Here is a 20,717-nt window from a genome sequence, read left to right on the forward strand (position 1 = left end):
GAGTCAGTCCATTTGCACACCACCAAAAATAATATAAACTAAAAAAAATAGACAGTACAATCTCAAGTGTGCCAACTCGTATCTTCAGTAATCCTTCCATCTATATGGACCCTCTTACCTCAGAGGACTCTCATTAATTCCCCTTGTTATTCAGTCTGTGGAGCTTCAGGGTGACCTTCACCGAATCGCCACTGGATAGGGTCTTCCCTTTATTCTGCCTCCTCATCCAAATCACAGGCTGTGTCATACGAGTCTCTCCAGCCTGTCAAATTTGCCGACCTTTCCACCTCATCCAGCAATCGGCCTGTACACTGCCTCCGTTATGACCCATGCAGTCCTCTTCCCCCCTACCGTTACCAAATAGGGCTCTAATCACAATTCATGTGAATAGTTCCCCCTCCTGGCATCAGGTTCTTGATATTACTCACAGTTTCTTCTGATTTCTGTTCATCTCTTGTTTCTTGCAGGTCACTGGCTACCTGGGACCGTGTTCAGCAAAGAGAGCCCCACAATTTCCTCTAGCTCACCACCGGCACTCTGGTTCTTCCCCCAAACTTGTTTGCCCATGCCTCTGTGCCAACACCTGGTAAGTCTTTGTTCCCAGTTCTTTCCTCCTTCCCAGGGGAGATCAGTATACCTTAGTGTCAGCAATATTTTGGCCTCCCCCTGGCCTGGAACTCCATAGTCCTTTTAAGCTTCTGCTTTCCTCAACCAGCCTTGGAAAATGCTGGTTTTAAAGAGACCATGCCCACAGCAGTGAGGTCTCACGGCAGTATTTCTGGTCCCGGCTTGTTAGGGAGGACGAATGTAACAAGGTCAAGACCCAGCTCCCTACAGAAACTACCGTTGCATGGAATTCTGCGCTACCCTTGAAAGGATTTCAACATACCCCAGAATGCTGCAGCACCCTGGCTGAGAATCCCTGGGTGCTTCTACATGTGCCTCTTTTAAGTTGGTTTAGCTTAAAATAGCCATTTTTAAGGCACATTAGGGGTGCGTATCTACATGTGCATGCCCTTAATGAGCCTTTAAAATGGTGATTTAAGGCTATATGGGCATTTATACACGTACCCTATTATCCTGTGACACACTGGAGATCCACCACTTCGGAGCAAACTCAATCGAGTCTGCTCTGTACGTGAACTAACACACACTGTGCTGCGCCACATGCAGTTGTATAAGTGGTGAAACGTGTGTCAGCACGCAGAAAATGGTGGTCGTGTGCTTTTGAACTAAAGCACCTCTGAGGTGTTTCAGTTCAAAAGTGCACCAATGCCATTTTCTTTGCGCTGACGCACATTTTGCTGCTTATATAACTATATGTCTTGCAGCGCTGGGAGCTTTTCAAACTGCCCAGCATTGTGGTGCTTGCACGTGTCAAAAAGCCCTGTGAGCCTAAATTTTATTCCTTCATAAAGCAGGTATCAAATTTAAGCGTGACTAGTTAAGTTGCATTAGTGCAACTGTGGATGTGGTAATGCATGTTAATGCAGTAAGCATCAATGGACACACACAGCATTAATGCACATTATTGTGTCTGCATGTGCACTAATGCAACTTAGCTATTTGCACCTAAATGTAACGTGCCATAATGTGCACCTAAATCACCTTAATGCACCTTAAGCAAAGGTGTATTAAGTTTAGGCATGCATAATACATGTGTAGACACGCCCACTGATTTAGGAGAGCTGGCATCTATTCCCAGTTCTGCCACAGACTTTCTGTGTGATATTGGGCAAGATCAGGACCTCTGGGTTTCCATTGCCCATCTGTAAGTAGGAAACAGTGATATTTCTGTTATTTATGGGACTCTTTGGATAGTGGCTGTTCCTTATCATGTATTTGTTCAACATCGTCTATTGCTATTTCAGACAACTGTCCCGCAGGTCAGTGCTTTGCTAGAAATTGTGCGCTGTATCATCATCATTCAGGATAGTATTCTAAATACTAATACTTTATTCATAATGTATTATTAATTTTTTATCTTTGTCCTTGATAATGTAATAATATTATTGCTACTAATGATGATGATGGCGGTAATAATATCATAATTCCCTGCGTTTCCTCCGTACCGGTGCCAGTACCAGCTCTTGCCGAAACCCCCACGCTTGCGCAGAACAGGTGCCTTCACTCCTAAGCCGTGGGCCTCGCCCCACCCGGGTACTCCACACATGCGCACGAGAGTCCGTGCCTTCGCCACCCCCTTCCCCTTTCTTCCCCCGCACCAGGGTTCCAACCAATCAGTGCACCAAAGAGCACTCACGCTTACCAATGGGGGAACACGCCCCACCTCCCGCGCTAATCGACTCCTTATTGGCCATTGGGGCACCAAGCGGAGGACGCGGGGGGTGGGTGTGCCCGCCCCCTTACCACATGACCGCTGCGATTCCCTATTGGCCAATGAGGGCACTAAGGGAGGATGGGGGGGGGAAGAGGGGTGTGCTTCTCCAATATCACATGACTACCGCGACTCCCTAATGGCCAATGGGGATGTGAGGAGAAAGGTGCCTACCTCTGATTACGAAATCACCCACGGGTCCCTACTGGCCAATGAAAGCCCAGAGGCTAGGACGCTATGGGAGTATGTGCCCGCTCCCTGATCACGTGACCCCGGTTCGGCTTCAGGACCTCGCGGCCCAGTTCCGTTTCCGCCCCGGAAGTGCAGGTTGCGGGGTGCTGCCGCCGGCTCCTCCGTTACTGCGGCCTGTGGCGGTTCCCAGGCGCTGGTGCCGCTCCTCCGGCCCCGCCGCCATGCACCCGCGGCGCCCTGATGGCTTCGACGGGCTGAGCTACCGCGGCGGCGGGCGCGACGAGCCGGGAGCCGCCAGGTCCTTTAGCGCCTCCTCGGAACTGAGCCACTGGGTCAGCAGCCCCCCCGACATCCCGGGCAGCCGCAACCTGCACTGGGGGGACAAGACCCCGCAGGCCGGGCCCGGCGCAGCGCCCACCCCGCTCGGCCTCAACGAGGAGCCCTGCTTCGCGGGTGCCGGCTCCAGCGCGGGTAAGGCCGGGAGGGGGGGCACCGCGGCCTGGCGCCTTCCGCCGGCGGGGCAACAGGAGCCTGCCGATGCGCCCGCCCGTGGGAGGCCCCTCATGCAGCCGGCCGGGCTGGGGGAGAGAGGCGTGGGGCTTCCCTGGGCAGCCTCGGGGGCAGCTGGACGGCAGGGCGGGCGCACGCCTTCAGGCCTGACTTGGAGCTGCTCGGTCTCTGGGCTGCAGGCCGCATCCAGCCTGTGTGTTGTCATCTGACCCCTGTCACGGGTCCAGCGGGGAGTCATGCTGCTGCCCTGTTACCAAGTCTCTGGCCCCAAGGGGAGCCCCAAACCCCGCATGCTGCATCCAGGACCCAGTGCTGGCACAGGACAGGGCAGACGGAGCATTGGGCCCATGGGGCCTGATCTTAGTGGTGGGAGAGAGCAGTAGCTGGCAGCCAGACCCAAATCCCAACACATGGGGCAGGGGAGGAGGGGTGGTACTAGGCCTTAGGGCCAAATCTGGCCCCCAGATAGGCCCCGTGTCCTGTGTGTGTACATATACATGTATAGCACAAGCTTGTGTGAACCCAAGTCCAGTTCATCAGATTAGATGCTTTAGTCATGGACAATCCTACTTTTATCAGGGGGCTGGACTGGATGACCTCATGTGGCCCCTTCCAGCCCTACTTTCCAATGTGGGTGAGAAGGATGATGCCAATAAATCAATAGGTTGGACCGCTACATCCAACTTGCCGTTTGGTGGCAGAGCAGCAGTAAGTTTTCAGGAGGAATTCAAAAGCATTGGGGTTGATGTAGGCTAAGACAGCTGACTAATCGCACATCATAGGCCCCTTTAGGTCTCAGTCTGCATCATCTCTGGTCTCTCCTTTATTTCTGGATCCATTTAAAAACTTTTTCTTCCTAAGTTTCTTTAGTTGCTCAGTAAACTGTCTCTACTCTAGCCAGCCCACTTTGGCTTTTGGACATCCACCCTGTGTGATCTCACCCCCCATTTGTTCCTCTAATTACAGCTTTAGTAGAAGCAGGTGTTAATCTAATGTTCATATCTCCTCTGAAAACTTGCAATTTGGACAATATGTTTTCTTTGCCCACTGTAAAATTGTCTTTTGTACCTAATATAGTTATGTCCATTATGTTTTGATAGTTCCTTTTTTAATATACTTACTTTCTAAAGTATTTTGTAATGCTAGTGCATTATGTAAAAAGGTTTACCTTACACTTCTAATACATGCTAGTAGATGCTAGTACAATAAATGCCAAAACTGTGTGTCCTCATTTAAGAGAGTGCCCATTATATACCTGCTTTGATTTGAAATCCATACTAATTTTATGTCTGCTTGTATAAAAATACTGAAAATTGAATATTACACTAAAGAAAGCTTGACTTATTGTATGGGGACCGCTCTTTAAGATAAAAGTTGGTCTGCAAGGTAAGAAAGAGAAGTAGATTTTATTTTTGTTTTGATTTGTAAGGGGAGGCCTGAAAAGCTGTGTGCACTTAATTATTTTATTAAAAATGCCTGTTTGTATGCTTCAAATATATCCTCAAATAAATGCATTAAACTGATGTTCATAATCTACCACCTATCCTCAACAAGGTGCTATTGTCCAAAAATTGATCTTTGAGTGTACCCACTCCCAGTCTTAACCTTCTTAGAGCACATCCAAACGCTGAGACAATACATAGGTCTTTCAGCAGTTTTAAAGAGTATGAATAGGAACTTTTTTTTAGATTCTTGGTATCGCATATATTAGTCATTGCCTTTCTAGAAAAATAGAATAAGTAGAGGATTGATGCTGTACGATAAAAAGGCCTTTTAGACCCTCTTTGCCTCATAAAGAAGCAAAAAAACCCCAAATTTGGGCACCTGCCCCAGTCCCACTCCCTCCCTCATCGTAGGGGCCTTGATCTGCCCTGCTTTCCCCACACTCCTTTCCTAATCCCTCCTCTTCCACCACAACAGCCTTACTAGCCAGACACTGCTCTTCAAGATGCTGGGCTGCATACTGGAAATCAGATTGGTATCAGCTGATATTCCTCCTTAAAAATCAGCTGTTGGTATTGGCCCCAAAAAATCTCTATCAGTGCACCTCTGATGGCATTGTGACCTAGACCTTCTGTTCCAATTTTTTTGTCTAGCAGTATTGTTCAAGGGAACAGAAATCCCTGAAATAATCCTGATGAAACTGTGTGATACGCTGGGATCTTGGTTTTCTCTAATAAAAAAAAAAATCACAAATTCTGACAAAAAATTACAAATTCTCTGATTTTAAAAACCCCAAAATCCATTGTTAAAATTAATCCCCCCCGCAGCACCCCCTAGCCTCTCAACCCCCCCCCCCATGCCTCCCCCAGCCCTGCTGGTGCCCCTCACTGCCCCCACAACAGCCCCCTTGCCCTGCTCACCTCTTGTCCCACACTCACAGCCCCTGTCCCCCAACCCTGCCAAAGGGGGCTCCCAGCTGCCAGGGCTATGGGGTCACGGACCCAAGTCTGCAGCTTCTTGCCCCCAACAGCGGGCAGAAGCAGCATGAAGCTGGCTCCCCAACTGCTGGTGGGGGGTGGGCTGGGGCCAGCTCCTGGCTCCCCCTGCAGCCCTGATGGTTCTCTCAGCCATGACCTGCAACGCCCCCCAGAGCTGCCACAAGGGCCTTCAGCCCCCTGCAAGACCCACTTACCACACAGGTTCCAGGAGTGAAGAGTGAGGCTGAGCTGGCTGACTGAGAGCCTAAGGCCTACCCTTCCCTTCCCCGCCAGGCAGGGTTAGGGGTTTCCTGCTCTGTTTGCAAAAAGCTCTTGAAGGCTAGAGCTTAACTACTATGCAGAACTGTTTGCAAAAGCAGGGAATCTATGGGTTTCTCTGCTAAAAGGAGAAACCTGCATTTTCTCTGATAAAAAGGGGAAATCCGTTGTTTTCTGTTTTTCTGTGGAAATGGAAAACCTGGATCCCTGGTGATGTGTCAAGGTACTTGTATTGTGAACAGGAAGGTTTGGATGGTTGCTTGGATGGCTTTATTTAAGACCTTGAGAAGTAGTTCATGCAAAGATTTTGTTTTTTGCTTGCGTTTGTGTGTTCCTGTTACCAAATTACACAAAATGTTAGTGTTAAACACATGAAATCTCAATATGAAAACACTTGATTAATTAAATGATGTTCAACCTAAATCTTGTTTTCACGTTCATCTTGATATGAATTGTTAGTTTGCAAATAACAATAAATAGTTCTTCCTTTATTCTACTGACTGCATTCAAATGTTTGTCATCTGTGACATCCTTTATTATGTGTTTGTTTATTATTGAATCATTTTTATTTGTGCTTTTAAAACAGTCTAATTTTGTAGATCTTTCAGCTAAGGCAGATGGTATCTGGATAGATAGAGGCATGTTTGTTTACAAAAATCATAATTTTCAAAAATGCAACATATAATAAAGACTAGCATCTTGTTTAGATAAGCTTTGCTCTGCTTTTGCCCTGTTTACTTGGTAAGCACTTCAGGATTGGAATTGTCTTCCTATGTTTATATAGTACCCAGCATATTATATTACTGTAATCAGAATAATTTTAGAAATGCAGTTTAATATGAATGATTCTGTTACTGTCCAGATGTGCCCAGATTTTATTTCAAATGTTTGTTCACTTTTATGTTCTAGTAGGGATAACAGTTGACTGGAGGGTCTTTCTGCTATTTTTTTTAATCTAATGTTTGGTGCTTTGTTTTTGGTTTATTCTTTAGCGTTATCACTGTTATACTAATTTTATTATGTGTTTTCCTTAAGTGAATTTAATGTTTCTTTTTCAGTATGACTAATTCTATACACACTAATTTTTTGAAGTATGTACACAGTGTCATAGATGCTATGTTTTTCCTTTAGGTCAGGCACATTTTCCCAACCCAGGATCCAGAAATAAGATATAATTCCCATAGATTAATATTTTCTTGCTGCTTTTATGGAGTTGATTTAACATCCTACCTCTTGAAGAGGTGTGCCATTTTTACCCTTAAGTAAACTATGTGAAGTCAACCGCTCTGATGGAGATGGGAAGACTGTGTAAGCACTAATGCCGATACAGAAGGATAGCATCTGCTTTTTATAGCTATGGAGAGTGTCTGTGGGAACATGGGTGCTTATAAAAGAGGGTTGGGGAAAGCTGTTTCTGCTTTGTGGGTGGCATATGTGGCCTTGTTCCTTGCACTCTTAAAATAGAGCATTTACAGAAAACATTTGTTTTGCTTTTAAACTAACATCTTCTGTCTATTCAAAGAGGAAGAGGTGGATAGCCAGTGGCTCAGATACTGGTGGGAGGAGCACTGACATTTTTCCTTGATCTTCCTATTGGCAAGAGCTGTTGAAGCAGAGTGAGAAACTACTGAATCAAGAAGAAAAAGCTGCCTTGCCTTGCATTACAAGTTGCAAGGGTAGAAAAAGTGCTTATTGCCATGCTTAAGAAATTTATGTTCAATTGCCACTGACTTTAATCAAGGAGATTGATAGCGATGGGTTTAGCTGGTGATAACACAGAACAGGCAATGAGAGACGTGACTCCTTTCCTGAACTGTTTTGTTCTCCCAGTGAATTTTCCAAAAAGTCTTCAGGATAAGACACTTTCACAATTCTAGCTTATGAAGAGGTTAGCTAGTGAAGCAGAGTTGTTCCCACCCCATCCTTTCTCCCAAAAACTAGGGCTGCTTACAAATGTGGCGGGGGAGTGGGGATGACACCTTACTTTCAGCTTGGCGCACCCCCATGCTGAGTGCAAGGCACACCCAGAAGAGGCATTGTGTTAGTTTGACCCGTCTTGCCCAATGTCTGTATAGATCAGGCACTTCAGCAGGGCTTTTATCTAATAGCTGATTGAATCAATTTAGATAAAAGCGCCAAAAAGCCCCACTGAAGTGCCTGATCTATACAGACACTGAGGAGCCAGGTCAAACTAATGCATTTCCTCTTCCAGTAAAAAGCTGGGGCTTTTTTCCCTTCATGTCCATCAGTGGCCTACATCAATGTTTCTCAATACAATGGTTGCAACCCAAAAGTGGGTCTCAAGAATATTTTAAAGGGTTGTGAAGAAACTTTAAAAATGGATTCTCCTTTAAAAGGGAACTATTTGGAAAATGGTGACTTTTCCCTTTCAGGCTGGCAGAGTTTCATACCCCACATACCCTCCCCCTGCCCCACACACTGTTGGGGGTGGAGCCTGGAGGTGGGGGAGGCAGCAGGTCGGGAGTGAGGGGCACTGGGTCAGGGCTGATCATCCATGTTTACAAATGGATCCTGGTGCAAAAAAAGTTGAAAATCACTGACCCAGATACCTAGGTTTTGTTTTTCAGAGATGTCAAAAGTGCCCATGGTTCCCATTGACACTTAGAATGCAGACCTTTATGACAGTTCAGTGTCAAATAACATGTTTAAGAACTTAAGTATGGATTTAGAAACTGACCACTGTATTTGGCACTTCAGCATGGATTGAAGAGTCTGCTTTTAAAAATGCAGATTTAAAGCATGACTTCAAGGAAAATTTAGTTCCACTGAGCTTCTGGCAAACTTCAATTACATTGGGTGTAATATTTAAAAATATATATTCATCTCAGAATACTAAAATCAATCAAAATCATTTTATGATTAGATCTTTGAAGAAATAATCTAGTAAAATAAGCTTGGTTTTTTTGGACAAATCGTTCTGATGTACGGCTTGCCATAGTTTCAGACCTAAAACATTCTAACCTTTCATCACTCATAATATGAAAACCTGTCATCCAAATCAGAAATTTTCCAAATTCTTTTTTAGTAGCTGAGTATACGTGCAAAACCTAACATGGAACATATTCTTATTTTGATCAACTAGGGATCAAAATCAAGCTTTTAAGGAAGAACCAGTCTGTCTTAACTATAAAGAGATTCACAGATTGCAGGGCTGGAGGGCACCTCAGAATACCATCAGGTCCAGCCCCCTGCACCAAGCAGGAAAGGTAACTGTGGATCAGATGACTCCAGCAAGGTGACTGTCTAGCCTCCTCTTGAAGATTTCCAGGGTAGGTGATTGCACTACCTCTGGAGGGAGCTTATTCCACAGTCTGGACACCCTCACGGTGAAGAAATATTTCCTAATGTTGAGCCTGAATCGATCTTCCAAGTCTTTGTGGCTCTTACTCCTGGTTTTCCCCTCGTGTGCCCTGGTGAACAGTTGCTCACCGAGCCCTTGATGTACTCCCCTAGTGTAGCAGTAAGCTGCTACCAGGTCCCCTCTCACCCTTCTTCCAAACTTATTATAAGTGATTATTAATTAGGAAGATTTTTGATTAAAAGAACCAAGCTAGTTTCTTGCTATCATAGGAATTTCCATTGTAATTAAGTAGTTTTCCTTTCTCAATTGCTAAATGAATCTTTAAGTTAAGAGTATTGTACCAAAGCTTCAAATCTTTCATCTTTTATATGCTTAAAAAAAAAGACACCATGCATTTAGAGAAACTACTGTCTGGGTGCCATCCTACAGAATAAGGTTAGAAGGAGCTTGGTGTTAATGAAAAAGGTCTGTCCTTTTGACATATGAGAGATGAGCCCTAACTGAGTAGTTATTGTTTAGTGGTGGTGGCCGAAGCTGTCTAATGTTTCTTGATATGCTTCAACTGTGACTCAAGGAGACTGTCAGTTTCATTCCCTGTACTTTTTGATTTCTGAATCTATCAAGGTTGTTCATTCGTATGGTAGCTTAAAAGCTATCAGATGCAGTGTACTCCATTTAAGTGTGTAGTCCCAGGACTGAAAATAGGCTGCACATTTGCTTGAAGTATGTATTTTATTGTGTAAGTGCTTAATGTGAAGAATGCTAATTGATTGCTGGTGAAGCTTTCACTATTTTTTTTTTTATATATATTACTAAGGTCCCTAAGCTTAGTATCTTAGTGTCTTGTGTTTCTAACAAAATGATCCTCAACCTTTTTTAGAGTAAGGGTACCATGACTTTTTTGAACATGGCAGTATCCCAGGTTGAGAAGCAGTGAACTACTGCAATGTGCTCCATGTGTTTCCTAAGGAAAAATGCTTTAGACAAGATGTGGGGGGGAGAACTTGGTAGGAAAAATCTTGCCACATTGCCAGGGGGAGTTAGAATAATAAAATAATAGAAAATTAGGGTTGGAAGGGACCTCAGGAGGTCATCTAGCTCAAAGGAGGACCATCCCCAGCTAGATCATCCCAGCCAAATCTTTGTCTAGCGGGATCTTAAACTTCCAAAAATGGAGATTCCACAACCTCTCTGTGTTACCTGTTCCAGTGTTTTACTACCTCCTAGTGAGAGAATTCTTCCTAGTATCTAACCTAAACTTACCTTGCTGCAGCTTGAAACTGTTACACCTTGTTCTGTCATCTGCCACCACTAAGAACAGTCTAGCTCCTTCAGGAAAGCTGCAATTAAATCCCCTCTCAGTCTTCTCTTCTCTAGACTAAATAAGCCCAGTTCCCTCAGACTCTCTTCAGAAGTCATATGCCCCAGCCTCACCATTTTCATTGCCCTCTGCTGGGCTCTCTCCAATTTGTCCACATCCTTTCCATAGCGGGGGGCCCAAAACCTGACACAGTACTCCAGATATGGCCTCTCCAGTGCTGAATAGAGGGGAAGAATCACTTCCCTTAACCTGCTGGCAACACGTACCAATGCAGCCCAGTATGTCTTTGGCCTTCTTGGCAACAAGTGCACACTGATGGCTCATATTCAGCTTGTTGTTGACTGTAACCCTCAGGTTCTTTTCTGCAGAGCTGCTGCCCAGCCAGTCAGCCCCCGGGCTGGTGCATGGGATTGTTCTGTCCTAAATGCAGGACTTTGCACCTGGCCTTGTTGAATGTTATAAGATTCCTTTTGGCCCAATCCTTCATTTGTCTAGGTCACTCTGAATCCCAGCCCTGCCCTCCAGCATACCTATTACTCCTCCAGCTTGGTGTCATCTGCAGACTTGCTGAGGATGTGCTCTGTGCCATCTTCCAGGTGGTGGATGAAGATATCGAACAAAATCAGCCCCAGGATTGACCCCTGGGGCACTCCACTTGATACCAACAACAAGCCATTGATTACTACTTTCCGAGCCCAAAGCACCAGCCAGTTTTCTCTTCACCTTACAGTCCGTTCATCTGGCCCATACTTGCTTCACTTGCCTGCGAGAATGTTGTGGGAGACAGTATCAAAGCCTAGCTAAAAGCAAGGTACACCACATCCACTAGTCTCCCTGCATCCACAGAGCCAATCGCCTCAGAGAAGAAAATCAGATTGGTCAGGCATGACTTGCCCTTGGTGAACCTATGCTGACTGTTCCTAATCACCTTCTCCTCCAGTTGCTTAGGAATGGATTCCTTGAGGGTCTGCTCCATGATTTTTCCAGGGACTTAGGTGAAGCTGATTAGTCTGTAGTTCCCTGGATCCTCCTTTTTCCCTTTCTTAAATATGGGCACTGTGTTTGCCCTTCTCCAATCATCTGGGACCTCTCATAGCCATGAGTTTTCAAAGATGATGGCCAGTGGCTCTGCAGTCACATGAACCAAGTTCCTCAGCACCCTCGAGTGCATCCCATCTGACCCCATGGACTTGTATATGTCCAGTTTTTTCTAAATAGACCTTAACCTGTTGTTTCACAATCAGTTGAACCTTGATTGATGAAAATATATCTTTGAATCACCAGCCTTCTGACTAGGCTTCTGAGTTCTTAATGCTTTGGAACAGAGCAGCATTGGAGAGTTAAAAGCAGACACTGCACAGTCTGCTACAGTGACTTTGACCAGATTTAATAAACCCCAAAACCCTATTGAATCTGGGATACTGTGTCTCTCGTTCTGCCTGTTTAAACAATGAACTAATTGCATCTGTTTGGAGAGTTAATACAAAGTTATTTTAATGTCCTCTGATCAATGTCTGTTTGAATTTCCTTCAGTTCCAAACTGAACTCTTCTGCTTCTACTTACTTCAGTGGTTGTTAACCACCATGACCAAGTAAGAGTGCCCCAAGTGCCTGCTGTACAGCCAGCCCAGGTAGGGCTGCCGCACATGTGCTGTCCTGCTGTGGTAGGGCTCTCTGTTAAGCCTAACATAGGCTGGGGAGCCAACTTGCTCTGCAGCCTTTCCTGGTCCAACCCTGCACAGCGTCTTCCACAGAGACGGATAGGTGAAATTGTCCTGTGCGCCTCTTTCTCGGGGGAGCATGGGGTGGGCTGGAGTAGGAGAGGCTGCAGCACTTGACCAGCTCACCTGTCCGCGTGAGGGATATCAGGCAGCCCTAATGCAGGACAGGGCACACATACAGCAGCTGCTTGGGGCCCTTTTACCTAGCAGTAGCAGCATCCCTAGCACAAAGGGTGGAGGGCACCCATAGTAATCTGGGGTGCTGTGGCACTCCAGAGAATGACTGCTTTAGCAGTACCATTGGAATTAACAAGGCCCAGGCAGTTCAGGGCTGTTCTAGATGCCTTGACATTGCTAGCACTGAGTTAAATGCAGTTACATTACAGAGAAGATGATAGGGCTGAAGGCTTCCTGTGCACATACAACGTTTATTTGCTTAACTGATATTCGTTACAATGTAAGCAGTTGGCACAACTTTTAGCAGCACTGTTGTTATGCAGTTGAGCAAACTGAGCACTTTTCCAGTTTGTGCACAAGTTTTGTATAGTGCAACAGGTTTTTGTTAGAATACTTGGGTAAACTTGGTTTACTTAACAGAAGATGCTGTATTATGTATTACAACTATTTCCAGTCCCATTATCCATCCAGTCCCTCTTTCCTCTTATAGATAGTAAGGAAAGGTAGTATTTTACTTGAATTGAATCCAAGCAAACTTTTATGTAGCAAGCTTTTCATCTGCAAGTAATTCTGGGTGGACAGTTTTCATAGTTGGCAGGGTCAGAAGGGACATGAGCAGATGGTCAAGTCTGACCCCTGCCATGGCAGGAAAGAGTACTGGGGTCAAACGACCCCAGCAAGGTGTTCATCCAGCCTCCTCTTAAAGACCACCAGGGTAGGAGCCTGCACCACTTCTCTTGGAAGTTGGTTCCAGATCCTAGCTGCCCTGACTGTGAAGTAGCGTCTCCTGATGTCCAGTCTGAATCTGCCCTCTGCCAGCTTGTGACTGTTATTTCTAGTCACTCCTGGTAGTGCTCGGGGGAACAGGGACTCCCCCAGTGCCTGCTGTTCCCTCCTGACTAGTTTGTAAACAGCCACTAGATCCCCCCTCAGCCTTCTCTTGTAGAGGCTGAACAGGTTCAGGTCCCGTAGCCTCTCCTCGTAGGGCCTGCCCTGCTGCCCCCTGATCATGCGAGTGGCCCTCCTCTGGACCCTCTCCATGTTGTCCACATCCCTCCTGAAGTGCAGTGCCCAGAACTGGATGTGGTACTCCAGCTGCAGCCTGACCAGTGTCGCACAGAGGGGGAGGATCACCTCCTTGGACCTGCTTGAGATGCATCTGTGCCTGACTGCGTCCCCACACTGTCGGCCCCTGTCCATTTTGGCATCAATGATGACTCCAAGATCCTTTTCTGCCTCTGCACTGACAAGAAGGGAGTTCCCCAGCCTGTAGGTATGCTGCTGGTTCTTCCTCCCCAGGTGCAGCACCCTGCACTTGTCAGTGTTGAATCCCATCCTGTTCTCATATGCCCACCTCTGTAACCTGTCTAGGTCTGATTGCAGCCTGTTCCTCCCTTCTAGCTTGCCCACTTCTCCCCACATCTTAGTGTTGTCTGCAAATTTGAACAAGGTGCTTTTTACACCCCCGTCCAAGTCACTGATGAAGATGTTGAACAGGGCGGACCTGAGGACCGAGCCCTGGGGGACCCCACTGCCCACATCCCTCCAGGTCGAAAATGACTTGTCCACCACCACTCTCTGGGTGCGGCCCTCCAGCCAGTTAGCGACCCATTTGACTGTGTAGGTCTCAATGCCACAGTCCCCTAGTTTTTTAATGAGAATGGGGTGAGAGATAGTGTCAAAGGCCTTCCTAAAGTCCTGGAGGACTGTGTCCACTGCTACTCCTGCATCTAAGGATTTTGTGACCTGGTCATAGAAGGCCACCAGGTTGGTCTGACAGGACCTGCCTCTAATGAACCCGTGTTGGTTGCCCCTAAGTATAATCTCCCCTGCTGGCCCTTCGTGGACATGCGCCAGGGTAACTCTCTCAAAAAGCCTACCCAGGACCAAGGTAAGACTGACTGACCTATAGTTTCCTGGGTCCTCCTTCCTCCCTTTTTCGAAAATGGGAACCACACTGGCCCTTTTCCAGTCTTCTGGCACCACACCAGAGCACCACGAGTGCTCGTAGAGCCGTGCCAATGGTCCCGCAATGACCTCTGCTAATTTCCTCAGCACTCTGGGGTGGAGATCATCAGGACCTGCTGATTTAAAGACGTCCAGTCCCTCCAGAAGTTCCCTGACTAGATCCTCACTGACCCTAGGCCTGGGTGCACCTCCCCTGGGGCCTGTGGGGGTCCTGGTTGGGGGGGGGAGGGGGGCGTGACCTATTTTCAGCTCAGAAAAATGGAGGCAAATAAATTGTTAAATAGTTTTGTGTTGTTACTTTTGCTGCATGGCATAAATTACCTTTCAAATTAGGCTATACTTTGTAGACTGCTGTAGTGTTCGTAATTTGCTGAAACAAGCAAGCTATAAAATTGTTATTTTGGTATTCTGTGTAGCATGGGTTTGTTTTTTTTCTTTCCTTGCTATTTATTCTTCAGTATATATCAGTGCTATTGTATAATTTGTTATTTTTATTCCTTTCAGAGCAGTTGAATAGATTTGCAGGGTTTGGTATTGGTCTTGCAAGGTAAGACCTTGTTTTGTATAAAATATTTTTTGGTGGTGATCATGCCTTTTACATCTCGCAGTCTCTTATACTGTCTGAATCCATATTATGTTATGAGATTGTTTTTTTTGTGGGGTGGGTGTTTTTGATTTTATTTAATAGATTGAGATGAGTAGAATAGGTTTTAATTTTAAATGGTTTAAATCTAGTTTTCTGTCAGGTTTTTGTAAGAGGTGCTGGCAGCTCTCATAACTGTAAAAAACAACTCTGCATAGTTATTTTTGAAACCATGGGGCATATTAAATGCCTGCCAAACTGGAAAGTTTTATCTATTATATTTCATCTAACTGAAAAGTTCCTTCTAATATGTATTATAATTATATAGTACTATGTGTGTATTTATATAATTTTGCATGGAAGCCCAAAAAAAGTCTTAAAACTTTCATTTGAAATGTAGATCAGTAATATTAGTTGAGGTGTGGAAGTGGATGGAGCTGCATTGACTCAGGGTTGTGCAACAGCATATAATGTATACTAGTTAAAAGCATATGATACCATTTCAACAGGCTACTACTTTAAGGTGTTATTTCTTCCTCCTGTATCTTGGGGGAAAACAGACAATTTCAAATAATAGCAATTTACTTTGAGTAAAGAATCCAGAAAAGGGTCATGGCAACCTTGACTCGAGTAGGAGGGAAGGAGGTATTGCTGAGAATACACAATTGTATGTGAAAAGACATCTGAGCAGTCTGCATTGGTACTTTGTGGAGTGTCTATGTTAGTCACTCAGCTAACGTTTAGTCACCCACTAACATTTTTAGAGGCTACCAATCTTCCTCAGTAGATACTGCTGTCACTGAGTACAAACACCAAAGTATACTACTGGTACTGGTACCAGTATAATACTGGTAGTATTATATTTAAGTGGCAAAATGATCCAAATATGTATTATCCTTGCATATAGCAATATTAATTTGTTTTTTAAGAAAATGGTGGACCTTAACATTTAATCCTGTTTTCAGAGCACTGTTATGTATTTGAATGATTTGCAGTGAATTTTCAAGGTGTCTGCTTAGTCAAGTCTGTTAATGGGCCAAATATTGAGCTACTTCTGACTGTTTCAAGCTCAGTTAATACACTGTAGCAATTAGAGCTGGATGGGAAATGTCTTTCCTCTCCAGCAAAGACTTCCAAGTTTGCAAACATTTCTTGTTCCTCATTGGCCTTGGATGAAAACCCTCAAAGGTAGTTTGTGTAATAATCCTGGCCACTTAAGAATGGTTAGGTCACTCATCTAGGGTGCCCCCATTTGGGAGACTGAGGGCATTTTTACACATGCAATTGCCACAGCACCACGCGCTGTGATGCTTACATTTGTATAAATGGCAAAATGCACGTCAGCACTGAGAAAATGGCAGCAGCACATTTTTGAACTAAAACGCATCAGGGTGCTTTAGTTATAAAGCACACTACTGCCATTTTCTGTGCACTGAAATGCATTTCACCACTTGTACAACTGCACACGACGCAGTGCAGTTTGCCTCGGCTCACATGCAGAGGAGATTCAATTAATTCAGTGTGCTCCAAAGCAGCACATCTCCGGTACATCACAGGACAAAAAAAAGTATGTGTATAAATGCCCCGAGTCTCTAATCTTAAACAGGAAAGCAGGGACACAAAATTCATTCTTCTACACTTCATGTGAGCACAGTCAGCAGCTGTATAAAGTCATTCTCCATCTCTTTCCCTATGTATATTAAAAATTGTTAATGAAGCTAGGAGAACTCTAACAGGAGTGAGTGAGACAGATCTGCCCTAATGTACCTGGGTTGTCAAAGCACTCACCTGGGAGAAGGAAACTGAGATTTGGCTCTGAATCTCCCACATCTCACCTGAGTACTCTAACCACTTTGCTATCTAGGTGGAAGGGAAAGGATGTTTTCCCTACCTTGAATCAGAAATTCTATCCTGGTCCTGAGAACTCTCCTGATTCAAGTCTCATTGAAAAAATATGTTTTTGTTTAGATGAAACACTTTTTTTAAAGAATGCTCTCATTGGTCAGTTTTCAACCAGCTCTAGTTGAAATTAGTAGGTTTGCTAGAGGAAGGCCTTTCTTTGATAGATCCGGTAGTGCGAGATCTGGGAGCTAGAACTTCTAATTTCCTTTTTGCCCTTTGTCACTGACCAGCCATGTGCTCTTGGGTAATGCAAGCTATAACATGGGCTGAAAACAGACATCACAGTTGTCGTGGCACTAGTTGCTCCATAATGCATGCCACAATTTAGACTGGCAGGTCTACACACAATTTTCAAAGCAGATATAAAGAGTAAGGCCCTTGTTTGGAAAGCTAAGTCAAAAAAAATTGTCAGCTCTGACTGGAGCAGCCACAGGTCCAGTCTGGGCAGGGCCAACAGTCAGTTAATTGTCAAAACCCGGTGTCCAGTGCAGGAGAGGGCAACTATTTGCAGAGGGCTGCTTACTGAGTTTTGGCGTGCCATCAAGGGTCACATGACAGGCAGCCTGTGGCAGATAAACTGTAATTTTCTAAATTTTTTAGGGGCCCCATGGGCCGGATAGAATGGCCTAGCAGGCTGCATCTGGCCCGGGCCACATTTTGCCTACCCCTGGCCAACAGCTTGGGAAGAAGGGGGTAGAGGGTGCAAAGGGCTTTTCCTGCTTGGGACTTCAAAACCCACCGGGAACTCCTGATCACCCACATTGTGGCAATGTGGCCAGACAAGTGGGAAGAACTTCTATATACTTGCATTTTATCCTGCCATAAAACTGTTGTTACAAGGACATCTATTCACAGGCACATTGTGCTTGTACTACTGCTTGTTTGGGGCTGGAATCTAATTATTTTGCTCCTACATGTGAATGGAACAAGTCTTGAGCCTGTGTTCTTTTTTCATTATTGGGAAAATATGTGGTTCTCCTCTAACATAAAAGAAAACCCCCTAGATACAGATGAGTATTGAGGCTTTGAAATTTTTGTATGCCCAAGTATTCTTGACCAAGTGTTAGTTTGTCAGAGAATAAAACAAACCAGGTTTTAATCGGATTATACTCTGTTTTCAGTGTTTTAACTATATGTGCATATTTTAAAGTCTGTTTACAGAAAACGTGTTGGCCCATCCTTGCATTGTTCTGCGTCGTCAGTGTCAGGTACATCTTTTATTATTGTTGCAACTGAACTTCATCCGTTTTGACAAGTTGCACTTTTTCATTATTTCTAGAGTACATAAGGAAGCACCGCCACAGTGCAGGTGGTGGGGAGTGGGCCCAGACCCCAAGCAGCAGGATGGAAGGGGGAGCGGGCCTGGAGTGGGGGGCAGGCTGCCCACTCCCCTTGGTCATTCTTGACGAGCAGTTGGCTAGTTATTTCAGAGGACTGCCACTTAATGAGTTTTGGTGAGCTGTCCAGAGCTGCAAGGGTAGCCCCACCCCTTTACGGGTGCCCCCCTCCCCTCTGTTGCCATTTTGGGACCAGAAGTCCTGCCCCCCTGACCTTTGCCACCAGAAGTCCCTCCCTTTGCCTGCAGAAGTAGGTGGGAGGGCAGGCATCTTGGAACCAGAAAAGAAATCGCATGCTAACAATCAAACAACTATTATAAAATGTTTTAATTTTATTTTATTTTTTAATTTGCAGTCTAATACTTAAGTGAATAAATATTTATCATCTACATGCATAATATTTTATGTATGCATTATTTTTAACAGGTTAATTATCATGCTCGGAATTATCATCTTACTCCATTTACAATTGTCAACATTATGTACAGCATCAATAAAGCCCAGGTCAGTATTTCATGCCAGGCTATAACAATAAGTGAAACAGTGATGGCAGTTCTGTTATCACTTATTTAAGTCTTGAAGCAAAGTGCTCATAATTCTTTTAATTAACTGAGTGTTATGAAAATACTTTTGTAAATTTCTTTTTCATTACCAAGTAATATTGAATATAGGACTTACTTTCTACAGTTATTTTACTGTGCTTAATTGCTGGGGAAAAAAAGATTTGTAAATTAGAACACATTATTGAAGTTAAAAATGGATTGTATTTTTCATGTCAGTTTAAAATATAGATATACCTAGGATTAAATAGTGACTGTTCTAAACATTTGGAAAACTACTTTTTTCCTGATCACAATTTTATTGGATCCCTTTACAAAAGTCCATCTTGCCACAAGAGAAAAGACTGTTTGTGTCTTAAGCTTTGGAACAGGAAAAGGCAGGGGAAAGAGGGCAGATTCTGTTTCTGGGTTTAACATAGAGATTCTATATTGCCATAGACAAATCACTAAATTTTTGTAACTAACTTCAGCGTTTCCCAACCTTTTTTGCCCCACGGCACACTTACCTAAATAATAAAGCACCATGGCAGAGCTGGGGGAGGGGGTAGGGAGAAAGGTTGTTCGGCCTGCTGAACACCGAATGGGGGTGGGGGTTGCAGCCAGCTGGACAGCATTTTGAGCTGGAGCCATGCTCCCCATCTATCTGTGTCTGCAGCAGCAGCAGCAGGCAGGGGGCATGGGTCCAGCCCAAGATGCCATGGCACACCTGGACGTGCCTAATGGCACACCAGTCTGCCGCAGTACACTGTTTGGGAAACGCTGACTTGCTTTACTCTGAGAAATATATGTAGCACAAAATTGTTGGAAAGGTTAATTAATTAAAGTTTATAAAATTTGGGGTTATTTGAGGGATTATATTATAGAAATTATATTATAGAAGTGAATTTTAGAAATGATTGGGATGGGCTCTAAACTTCCCTTTAATTTGGGAGCATCCACACCCAGTATTCAGTATGTGCCCTGTCTAGATTTTTTCTTCACTTATAAATACATCACTGAACCTAACCATGTACCTTAAATTTTAGGGTCCAAGAGCTCTATGGAAAGGAATGGGAAGCACCTTCATTGTTCAAGGCATAACTCTGGGAACAGAAGGCATCATCAGTGAATTTACACCGTTGCCTAGGTATCACACATTTAATCATTCACTTTTTTTTTAACAAGTTGGACATATTGTAGACATTAACAAATTTTAAGGCATTAAAAATATGAAGTTGTTTAAAAACTTAATCTACATTAAGAGCCACATACTCCGTAAGAAGTTTCATTCAGTCTCTTGTTTCTGCATTAATTAATGTCACTAAATTGTGAAAGAGACCATCTTTGAGAAAAAACATGTAGTTGGTGAGTCTCCCTAAGAGTTTGAGAATGAAAAGCACCTTGTAAGTTAGTCTTCAACAAGGTATCACAATCAATAGTAAAACCTTTTTTTGAAAAGTGAGGCACTTGTTCAGTAAACATTTGAAATACAAATCCGGGTTACACTACTTTGTACTACAACAAAAAAACTTGCTTTATAAGCAGATGTTGAAATCTGGTCAGATGGTTTCAGTGCCTTTTGTAAGAAAAAATGTAGTCAGCTGCATTAAGAACATAAGACACTGTAAAAAGAATTCTTTCTCTTAGTGCTCTTTCTGTTCTGCTTTATCAACTCTTACATAGGTACAGTTTAATGCTCTTTTATTATAATTTTTCTAACCAATGATACATTGCTCATATGTGAGTGTTTTCAGCTTTATGTTCCACAGTCTAAGGCATGCAAAATATTTTTAATAATGTGTGTTCTATTTTGACTTTTTTTTATCAGATGCAAAATAAGGTACAAAAAGTGCATCAATTTATATGTTAGCAAAGTCTACAAAATTAGGAGAAAGGCTTTGGCTAAATGAAAACTTATGAAGTTAAAGATGAAGCTTGGGTGTGCATTACTTGGCTATTTGGCTGCATCTGGGTAACTTTTAAGTGCTGTAATTCAGAATAGTCTAATAACCCCTATCCCTGTAAATGTGGGTGTGGACAGAAAGACACTGTAGAGGTAAATGTGTGGAGGTGTCACCTGATCCATGATAACTATTTTGTGTGACCTC

General features: G+C 44.1%; 1 protein-coding gene across 1 annotated transcript in view; it reads left to right on the plus strand.

Moving 5' to 3' along the window:
• Window positions 1–2,613: 2,613 nt before the first annotated feature.
• Window positions 2,614–20,717, plus strand: part of SLC25A46 (solute carrier family 25 member 46) — a 32,043-nt gene continuing 13,939 nt past the window's right edge. Inside the window, exons 1-5 of the mRNA XM_090038362.1 lie at window positions 2,614–3,001; window positions 14,753–14,795; window positions 17,884–17,941; window positions 18,497–18,574; window positions 19,656–19,756. Coding sequence (XP_089894488.1) covers window positions 2,752–3,001; window positions 14,753–14,795; window positions 17,884–17,941; window positions 18,497–18,574; window positions 19,656–19,756 — 530 coding nt within the window. The 5' untranslated portion in view covers window positions 2,614–2,751. The remainder of the gene's footprint in view (window positions 3,002–14,752; window positions 14,796–17,883; window positions 17,942–18,496; window positions 18,575–19,655; window positions 19,757–20,717) is intronic.

Source organism: Crocodylus siamensis, chromosome 3, assembly GCF_052110815.1.
Source record: "Crocodylus siamensis isolate JL-2025a chromosome 3, ASM5211081v1, whole genome shotgun sequence".
Taxonomy (NCBI): domain Eukaryota; kingdom Metazoa; phylum Chordata; order Crocodylia; family Crocodylidae; genus Crocodylus; species Crocodylus siamensis.